The sequence below is a fragment of the Cyprinodon variegatus genome, unplaced genomic scaffold (genome assembly GCF_000732505.1).
Source record: "Cyprinodon variegatus isolate N-32 unplaced genomic scaffold, C_variegatus-1.0 Scaffold78, whole genome shotgun sequence".
NCBI classification, from domain to species: Eukaryota; Metazoa; Chordata; class Actinopteri; order Cyprinodontiformes; family Cyprinodontidae; genus Cyprinodon; species Cyprinodon variegatus.
In genome coordinates, this window is record NW_015150531.1 from 1,422,048 (window position 1) to 1,432,853 (window position 10,806).

General features: G+C 39.4%; 1 protein-coding gene across 3 annotated transcripts; it reads left to right on the plus strand.

Annotated features, from left to right (window-relative positions):
• Positions 1-5,168: 5,168 nt before the first annotated feature.
• Positions 5,169-9,440, plus strand: colca2 (colorectal cancer associated 2). 3 transcript variants are annotated; one of them, XM_015372942.1, is made up of 5 exons: positions 5,169-5,314; positions 6,908-7,008; positions 7,231-7,273; positions 7,760-8,064; positions 8,985-9,440. In XM_015372942.1, the coding sequence occupies exons 1-5, from the start codon at positions 5,308-5,310 to the stop codon at positions 9,330-9,332; spliced, it is 804 nt and encodes a 267-aa protein (XP_015228428.1). In that variant the 5' UTR covers positions 5,169-5,307; the 3' UTR covers positions 9,333-9,440. The 3 variants fall into 3 exon arrangements, with proteins under 3 accessions (XP_015228428.1, XP_015228429.1, XP_015228430.1); XM_015372943.1 differs by lacking the exon at positions 5,169-5,314 and adding an exon at positions 6,271-6,503; XM_015372944.1 differs by lacking the exon at positions 5,169-5,314 and adding an exon at positions 6,652-6,675.
• The last annotated feature ends 1,366 nt before the right edge of the window (positions 9,441-10,806 follow it).

A 10,806-nucleotide genomic window follows, 5' to 3' on the forward strand; every position in this document is an offset into this window, starting at 1 on the left:
AACTGTGTAGGAGCAGTGATAGCCATGCTAACTATGTAGGGGCAGTGATAGCCATGCTAACTCTGTAGGGGCAGTGATAGCCATGCTAACTCTGTAGGGGCAGTGATAGCCATGCTAACTGTGTAGGGGCAGTGATAGCCATGCTAACCATGTAGGGGCAGTGATAGCCATGCTAACTCTGTAGGGGCAGTGATAGCCATGCTAACTGTGTAGGGGCAGTGATAGTCATGCTAACTATGTAGGGGCAGCGATAGCTATGCTAACTATGTAGGGGCAGTGATAACCCTGCTGACTATGTAGGGGCAGTGATAGTCATGCTAGCTCTGAAGGGGCCATGATGGCCATGCTTACTCTGTAGGGGCAGTGATAGCCATGCTAACTGTGTAGGGGCAGTGATAGCCATGCTAACCATGTAGGGGCAGTGATAGCCATGCTAACTCTGTAGGGGCAGTGATAGCCATGCTAACTATGTAGTGGCAGTGATAGCTATGCTGACTATGTAGGGGCAGTGATAGCCCTGCTGACTATGTAGGGGCAGCGATAGCCATGCTAACTCTGTAGGGGCAGTGATAGCCATGCTAACTATGTAGGGGTGTTGATAGCCATGCTAACTATGTAGGGGCATTGATAACTATGCTAACTCTGCAGGGGCAGCGATAGCCATGCTAGTTATGTAGGGGCAGTGCTATCCATGCCAGTCCAGGGACTGACTACAGTTCTACTGTAAGGTACCTTGGTCAAGGGGTCAATGACCGGCGTACCTAATATGGAACAACCAGACCATGCATAGTGCTTTAGGTTAATAGACTATATTAATTAGGCTATGCATGCTTCCAAAAAAAAGATCCACCATCCCCTTTCTTTTATTTTACAACTATACTACTGACTGAGCCCTACTACTTGACAAAGCCATAGTTAATGTAGAATAAATAATTAAATAAACCAAAGCCTTGGTAAGGGGAGTGTTGGGCTAGTTGTTAGAGCAGTGCTCTGTGATCTGAGAAGGTTGCAAGTACCTGCTTTAATCCCCACAGCCTCCACCGTGGGTTCCTGAGCAAGACCCTTAACCACACACTGCTCCTCGGGCGCCGCACAATGGCAGCCCTCTGCTGCCCAAGAGGATGGGTTAAATGCAGAGAGTGAATAAAGAAAATAATATTTATATTACATTTCCATAACGCAGCTCATGAGGCTGTTCCTATGTAACGCCATCTGCTGGTATGATGCCAACTTTTCTAAGTCATTCCCTTTTGTTTCTTGCTCTGTGGGAACTGTCTGTCACAGAGAATTACTTTATGCTTTGCTTTTTTTGCTAAGGTTTTTTTACTTACATGAAACCAGGTTTAATTTGTATTACTTCAAGAACAGTTCAATTAATCAAATAAACAGTTAAAATTAAGTTTTGGTCAGCTAGCCCATAGCAGTTAGTTTAGTTAAATGAACACTAATGGAATATCATTGACTGTTTAAAGACCAGTTTTGATCTACAGCAGAGGTCTAAACCTTTAAAACCCAAAGAGCCATTGTTGCTCTTAGGCCATGCTAATAAAACTCCTTTAGAGTTGTAAATTTTACATCATCTATGGAAAAAGACAACATCGCTTTTAAGAAATACCAACTGAAGAAAAAATGTCATTTTAAAGAACCCAGGTTTGTTTTTTAAGGTTTTAGAATAAAAACATTAAATATATCTGTTTTGTAGTAAAAGCTTTGGTACATTTTCTGATATTTGTGGATAATCTGTGCAGCTAATGGCATTTCTCCTAAATTAATTGCAAAAAAACAAACAGTTTACTAGAAATAGTAGCATTTTCTTTTGACCTTATCACCTTGCTTTTTTCTAGATTATTCTGGTCCTAACATTAGGGAAAGGTTCCTCCCTCAGCATCATCTGACTGGTCTGCAGCTCCGTAGCTACATGGTCAGTAAAGGAAGACAAACTGTGTTGTCTGATGACATCATGACATCATCATTCTATTTCTATTCTCCCACTCTGCAGAATCTGTTAGTTCAATCTCTAACGTTCTGCTCTCTCTGCTTTTTCTCATAGTAGCTTCATCTGGTCTGTTCCTGTTTGGCTGTGACTCCATCCTGGAGAGAAACATCAGCTGTGCTGCTGCCATCAACACCTTTGTTTCTAGATGTTGGAGCTTGGCCTGTTTTCCAGTGTAGTCCTGTTTCTCTGACTGTGACTAACTGGATGTGCTCTCTTCATCCTCTGACATGGGAGCTGGCTCGGAGCTCGTCTGCCTGGCTGTGTGTTTCCTGGACGGGGCCGCCTGTGGAGCTGGTTGACAGTTGCCTTTTGTATCTATGCTTCTTTTTCTATGTCTGCTTCTGTCTCCTTGAACCCCAGTGGGCCTCAGCAGATGCCGCTCACACTGAGCCTGGTTCTGCTGGAGGTTTCTTCCTGTTCAAAGGGAGTTTTTCCTCTCCACTGTCGCTACAAGCATGCTTAGTGTGAGGGATTGCTGAAGAGTCAATGAGTCGATGCAATCAGCTGGTTTTCCTTAGATAAAAAACTTTGAATCAATCTGACTGGATGATCTGGTGAACTGGAAAGGGACCTGAGATGACATGATGTGAATTGGAGCTATAGAAATCAACTGAATTGAATTGATGACTTGAATTATAAAAAAAAAGCATGAACTGCTTCAACACCTTTATATGGTTTTTCTGTTAGACTCCAAAACACTTTGCCTGTTTCTGGTTAAACGTGATTAATTCTCTCCCCCCCTTTGGTGATACTGACCTCTGAAAACTGGGGAAAAAGCTCAAACCCAATGTTTTTGCAGATGAGATGATGAGTCTTTATCAAACTAAAAGCGCTCATTCTGCTTGCAACACTTCAACGTTGTAGACAAATTGCACATTTGTCACTTCTTATATCCCACTAAAAGTTTGATACAGCTCACCTTTTTATAGACAAATGTGTCTGAAAGGTTTAGGATACCAAAGCTCTGCTGGTATTGTTTGTCGGTACAGAATTAAAAAAAAAGGTTTTAGATTTCTGCATTTATGATCTGGTTATATATCGGGAAGAATTAAGAATATACCTCTATAGAGTATGCTGTTGTCTTTAACGAATCCCCAGTTGGTCATTAAACTTTTTTATCATCTTTACCCACACATCAAATTCACTCAGTGCCAAGTTTTAATCCAAACTTAAATTATATTGATTATTATTGTCTTTTTATAACTAAGAAAACAACAAACAAAAGGTAATAAACATTTTATTACCAGATGTTTTTTTCCAGCAGTGTTATTGGTCCAGCATTTTTGAAAATAAAAATTGGAAGTGGAATTAGTTGCTCCTTAAAAAATACTTAATAAACAATGAAGTAAGTGAAATTTCTTATGAAATTTAATTTAATTTAATTTCTTATGAAATTTAATTTTCTTTATCCTGTTAAAGTATATATAAAAAAATATAAATGGGATTTGGACCCAATGTGGACTTTTTGTAAAAAAAAAAAAAAAAATGGAAGAAAAGTTTAATTATCTTTTTACGGGATTTTAATTATACCAAAATATTCTGGAGAAATATGTAATTTTTTTTACATCAAAGAAATCTCAATATTACTTTAACGAATAAGGATGCTTTATGTGAACTTGTCAAAACAGAATTTTTATGTTCTTAGCTTTATTATTTACGGTAAATATCATATTCACACCTCCAAATATTTACAACAAAAAAATAATTTCCAGCTTTTATTATCTTCTCTTAATATCCATATAGAATAATTAAAATTCGGCTGAAATGCTAAAGCAATTCAAATCATATCTGCCCTTTAAGAATTGCAAACCTCAACAGATTTGATTTTGAAATTGACAAATAATTACTATATATTCTGTAAAGCCCTGTGATGTTGTATCTGTGTGTAATTATTAATGTTCTATGTTGTTCTTGTATGTTTTTTGTTTGCAATAAAAAAAAAGTTAAGGATATGAGCACTAGGTGGAGCTACTGAGCCACCAGAGGCTTCAGCGGCGGGCTGCAGGGCGCAGGGGCCCGGTGTGGAGCAGAGTGAGGAGGGGACTTCATGATCAGGACTGGACACAAGAAAGAGGCTTAAATAATCTAAACCTAAAATAATCCTTTTATTATTTTATTTGGCATATATTTATTATCATCAAAATAAGTTAATATAACCATGATATTAATAAGATTTCTATTATAAAATCCATTTAGATTAAAATATCTACTACTTATAATTAACCTCAGTTAAATTTTGTGCATCTTGAGGAATTTAGGTAATTATTAAAAAGAACTAAAACATCATAACGCAATCATATTATTCGTATGAATATAAATATTAACAACATTCTGAGCATATTGAAAACATTCACATTAAATAGATTAAAAAAGAAATATTGATTTATCTAAATCCAGGCAGTTTATTATTATTTATATGCGGTTTTTATTGGATCAACATTTCGATTTTAAATTTGTTGTGTGATCTGGGAGCCAGACTGTTGCAAAATAAAAAAAGAGGAGTGCTGTAGTTTCTACATTAAATGCAAAATAATAATAATTATTATTTGATGTAAAAGGAAAACTGGAAATGATTAGATTTATAGAAGGACAGAGCAGCTGAGTATCCCCCTGCAGCAGGTGAGAACACTGAGACCACTTGCTGCAGCAGCTCAAGGCCTGCGAAGCCAAAGATGGCTGCTGCTCTATGCCACGCCCCCTTCTATCCCATATTTATGCGTTTTTCTTTCCCCCCAAAAATTAAAATTAAATTTCCCCACATTTATAGTGTCTATAATGCATCTCTGGTCATGTGAGATGAGATTTTGAGTGAAAGTAGCTTTTAAAAGTGCGCAAAAAGCAGCATCCAGAGGTTATGTGTGCAATAAGGGGCTCGGGTGCTCTGATGTGTCAAAAGGAGCTTAAAATTGATAAAAGTGTACTTTTTTCCATCCAAAGTATAAAACACTAACATATTATATTACAGTAGGGCTTTTAAAAAGTCCTTGCGTTGTTATTTTTATTGAAAAATCGATTTGAGAGCGTTGCTTCTGAATATTCAAATTGTAAGTAACGCGCAATCAAATCATTGTCAAATCATTGAGTTCTAGGGGTTTTAAATAGTAGGGATGGAGAGAGAAAATCTCAAACTAATATGTCCCCAGCTTTATTACAATATTGTTCTATGCTCTGACCCCGCTGGAATACATTTGACTTGTTGTTTTTGGAGACTTTTGTAGAAATTTCGTTCTTGGCCATTTTGCTGAAGCAGAGCAGAACGTTGTTGAGATCCAAAGGTCTTCTCCAGGGAACCTTTCCTCATCTCAGTCATCATGTCTGGTAAGTTGGACCTTGAGTTTGTTTTTTTTATCTGGGGATTCGATTTTGTTTGCCTTTTGTCCTGTTAAAAAAAGAAAAGAAAAAAATGTTAATCTTGGCTTTGGAAATAGAACTTAAAAAAAAAAGTAAAATAAGCAACATTTTAAGGCAGAAGAAAACGCAGAGGGTTTTATAAGCATTTATAAGCTTATTTATTTGCACTTTTACAATTATTGCTGAAGGTCTGAATAGTTTTATTAAGCCTCCTTGGTTATATTCTAACCTTCCACCTGCCTCCTTCTGAAATACAGCCTGAATGTCTTTAAGCACATGACAGTTTTACCGACTTTTATTAATATACACGACGTTTAGATTATTCTGAGCGTTAGTTGAAGCAATTCACATGTAGATGTGCATTTTTTTTTTTTGTGCTCACATTTTGGATCATGATGATTTGCCAGTGGAGCTAAGATTTAAGACTTAGGCGCTCTGCCCGGACAGCTTGTGCGTAACAGGGCGTTTGAGTGGGATGTGTCTGCGTGTCGTTTTAGTCCATTATTTCCCCACATTTAAAACAAATCAACAGAAGCATTTAACTATATGAATATTTATCAGAGGAGGTTTTGCAACCGATCCTTTCTTGTCTTATCAAATCTCCTCGCCATTCCAGAGTTCATTAAATTGCGCCTTCAGGGGCCAAATTACGCACACACGTGTACCTTTATGCTTTAGAACAAGCTTTTATTAATTTTCCCTACTTATTAAATTTATTATTTTTTTAAAATCTGCAAATAACCCGGTATGCAAACGCCGCAGGTTAACACTGTCACGCATTCAAAAAGGGGGGCAGGGGTGATTTGAATAAAATAACAGAGATTGGAGAAGAGTTTTGAGGAGGGTATTGGTTGGAAAACAATCCCGACGTGAAGTAGCTGCAAAATTTCCCACAACACAAAATCTGATCGCATTAGAATCACAGAGAAAATCATAAAACTATCAAAGTACTTTTATAAATCCGCGTTAAAACGCTTTTTAACTCCTCGGCGCACAATCCCGCATTCATAGTATTTTCCTTTGTTTTCTCGATTGATCGCTTTCCTGGCGCTCATCTAATTTTGTTTATATGAGTTTAACCAAACGAATCGGAGGAGCTTTTAAACCACAAATGGTGTTTTTTATATCAAGAATATATATTCTGCTCGCTTTTATGGTAAAAAACCCCAAAAACTTACTGTTGCAGCATTTTGTGCCGATTTCTATTCCTTTGCTTTCTTCCTGGTCTGCGCGCTGCGGGGATTTGAACGGTTGGAAAAGCGCCTCAGTCTGAGGCGGATGGGGGAAGAAAAAGAGTCGGGAGAGCGGAGGGGGGTTCTGCGGCTAAAGTGCGCATTAACTGCGCTTTTTACACACAGAAAAGTTCACATTTTAAAGCAGAAAAATATTTATTAAATTATGTATATATCGAACAAACATGTTGTTAAACCACAGATTTAAGGTGATGCATTTATTTAATCGGATGGGAAGAAGGGAAACTCTCCTTGGGGGTGAGGTGGGGTGAGAGGTATGTGTTCTGTGGGGGGGACTGTTTGGTAAACAGTTGGTCTTTTTGTGCAGAAAAGCCAAGGGTGTACCAGGGCGTCCGGGTAAAGACCACAGTGAAAGAGCTGCTGCAGAGACACCGAGCCCGGGAGGCCAGCAGTAAGAAGCTCCAAACGGTAAACACTCCCAGCCCCACCTTCCCTTTCTGCGACCCCTGCACAGCAATCACCAATAAATAACCCATTGCTCTTCTTGCGGCAAAAAAATCAAGTGTTAAAGTCTGTTTATTTATTTTTAACAGGAATAAATTTGCTCTTTTACAAACCAAAGTTCTAACTATCCCGCTTTCTTTCCTCCCTCTCATGATTCATCCTCTCTGGGACTGACTGCTTCTCCAGGTTTACTTGGAACAAAAAGAGCCTTGCATGCCCACCCCTCCAAGTAAGTGAGAAAGTCTAACCATTTATTCATAAAATCATTCATTCGTTGATTTATTAGATCTTTTTTAGGGGTTTTATTTTGCGAACTCTCTAAAATCTGCGCCATGAGATAAAGACTGCAGCGCAGCTGGAATAAAGCCATGCAGCGCGCTGCATTCCCCGCTGCTGCAGGTAGGAACCTGCCCCTGACCCCGCAGAGCTGGAGCACCTCGCTCACTGCTGCAGGAGCATAACCAGCCCTTAAACTCAGGCTGCTTGGAATGCAGAGGCTGTCAATTATTTCCGACCTGCAGCTCTCCACTCATCGCTCTAAATTTAAAGACCCAATGAGGTCTGAGCAGCGCGCGCGCATGTTGCCCTGAAGACACTTAATCTCCCTTAAGAAAAAAAAAATGTATAAAATAAATGGAGTCCATTTAGAAACCAGTCTTTAGACTGTTCGCCATCAGCGCGGCTCTGATATGACTTTTAAATCTGATCCCTTCAGGTCGCCAGGAGGAGCCTCCTCTTTCAGCCCCTTTGGCAGAGATGGGCTCGCGAGCCCTGCAGCTGTGCGCGCCCTCCTTCTCTGCCCCTGACAGCTCGTGCAGCATGCACGTGCAGGCGGCTGTTTTCGGCGACCCCCAGCAGCAGCAGCAGTTTGGAGACGTGATGCTGCCCAGCAACGGCTACAGCTTCAGCCCCAGAGGAGGCATGGACTACAGCTCCCCCATGGCCTCCCTTCCCACCTCCTCCCCTCTGCCCTGGAACCACGCTCTGTCCTCCGATGTGGACTACTACGGCCAGGGAATGGTGAGTCTCAGCCTCTTTCTCCATCTAAACACTTTATTTTTTCTTACTTTAATATAATAGAAAATTATCTTTAACAGTCCAATAAACAAATGAAGATATCAAATAAAAAAGTAAAACATCAGTTAGTTTATTTTCCCAGTCTTTGAATGAGAAAGTAAATGAGATTTTATATATATAATGCAAAAAGTTCACATTTTCCTCTTTTTTGTCTACAGACGTCACAAAAAACCAAACAAAAGAAAACCATCCAACAACAATTTATGATACAAAGAACAGTAAAATGTCAATCAAACTAAATTTCAACCAATATTAGGAAATTAATATATGATTAATATAAGTATCATTATTTTCTGGGACTGACCTTTTCCTAAATGCTCTAAACTGAGACATGAAACTTTTTGAGATTTTAGCAGAACTCTTTGCATCTATTAATTCTTTCACCTTTTAACCATCTTTTAACATAGTTACAACTAAATGGAAACCTAAAATAAAAAAAGTAATGCAACTATTTTTGCCATTTACTTAATCATATTTATTACTTTAACACAATTGTTTCATGTTAGCAGGGTAGGATATAAAACAATTGTCTTAAAGTAACTAAATATGATTTAGTAAATGCCAAAAGCGGTTTCATTATTATTTTTAAGTAGTTGACGAATAAACTGAGTTAATTAACCAAAATGAGGGCGATTGGTCACTGTTGGGGTGAATTTTATGCTAATTTACACTGGGACAAAAACTATTTCCCTAAACTGAGTTTCATTTAACTCACTTAAACTGTCTCTCCAATGAAGACTGATTCCAGTGAAGAACAGATATTTACACCGCAGCGCCTGCTGGTGTCCTTCTGACTGAGTTCTTTCCATAACGGTCCTGCTGGAGGAAATCCTTTGCATCTGAGCGCTGTCCCTCTCTTTCAGGCTGCCTACTCCTCATCCGAGTCCCTGACGCTCTGCAACCCCCTGGATCCCAACAGCTACTCCCCACAGGACTCCTTCTCTTCTTCCTCCTCATCTTGCTACGACTCGCCTACTAGGATGGAGTCCAGCTTCCACAGCTTCCCCTTGGAAAACTACTCCTACCAGCAATGCGGCTCCCATCAGGACTTTATGCCGGGCTGCTGGCCGGCCCAGCAGGAGAGCATCCCTGTCCCTGAATACACCCCTTATTACACCCCCACAGACTATCCCTACATCCCACCTGTGGAGGAAAGCTACGCCAGGAAGGATTTTTCTCTGGGCTCTGAAATGTGTTATAACGTTCTATGATGAGGCTTTCTGCAGTATTACTATGACTCTCCTCCTACTTAGCAGGCCTGTTTGCTTTAATGGTCTGCTTTGCATTTCAGTTTGATCTCTAAACAGCAATTGCTGCTGGGGGGGGGGGGTGCTGATGAATGTTTAGAGGATGAACAGATATTTTTTTTTTACAATCTTGATTTATTTTTATACACATATTTCTTGTACAAAATAAAAGAAAAAATAGCTTCAAGTCACTGGAGTGGAATTTTGTTTTTTTAACAGCAGAAAAAAGAAAGAAGAGAACGGAGCAGAGAGAGAGACGTCCAGCGATGCTCTGCTGTTCTTACCCAGGCCAGAGGACGAGCAGCACTTTTTATTTTTTCTTTGGATTCTGGGGTGAAGTTTGGATTTATCGTCATGCAGAATACATAAAGTGTTTTCTGTTGGAATACGGAGGACAGGCGACCAGAGGAAGCTGCTTGTTTATATAAAAGGTTGCAGACGTCTGATCTAGAAACAGTCCTTTATCTAAACCATCTGTTGCCTTTACCTCCTGCAACAGGGGGCTAATTTTCCTGAATATACTGCCTGGAATCAGCGTAACTTTCTAAGTTTGTCTTCTAAGTTAACTTTTATTCCCCAACCTATTCAGGAAGTATTAGAACCAGGTCATCCTATGATCCTCAGAGTGCATTCATACAGTAGCCATTCAAAATCCCCCACTTTCCTAGATGGGTTTTTGGCTGTCTCCCTAAAATTCCCTTTTAAACATCAATCTTTGTACTAAAATATTCTTTCTGTCATGATTTGTGGACATTAAGATCTAAAGAGAAGCTTTATCTGGTCAGATCCTGTAATTCAGTGAAAGGGTGGAGTCAGAGTAAGAAAAAATGCACGCCCAGGAGAAGACCAGTGGCTGTTAGTTGGAGGGGATTCTGCTGGGAGTCGCAGGGGAGTAGGCTGCCATTCAGCTGGCTTTTCACTGGGAAGGGCCATTTTGAATGGCTGCTACTGTGCTAATTAAAACAAGATATATAGTTGGAACTGCAGCTCTGTTTACACTAACCTTTTGAAACCGTGCCGAGATCGATCCGAGCACGGAAACCAAGATAACTGTTTAGTTATATATATATATTACCCATCCTCCCAACATATTCTCATTATCAGTTCGTATGAAATCGTATACGAAAAGTTATGCACACTATTTCGTACGCATCAGTGCGCATGCGCTGGCAGACAGAAGAAAAAAAAGCAGATCCGCGGACGGACGTAAAACTGGGAAAAAGAGTGCAATAATCACTTATTCATGTCTCTAACTACGTTGCTTGCTGTTTTATATCTTAGGGTTAGGGTCAGGGGCGTGCATACATAGACACTAGGTGGTGCTAAAGCACTAGGAAGTTTGCCCTTTATCAAAGAAAATGCCCTTTTGAAACTCGTTTTTTTAAATTATCATTAATATTATTAAGATTTTACTGAGGTCGGTTTTGAAATGATCTTT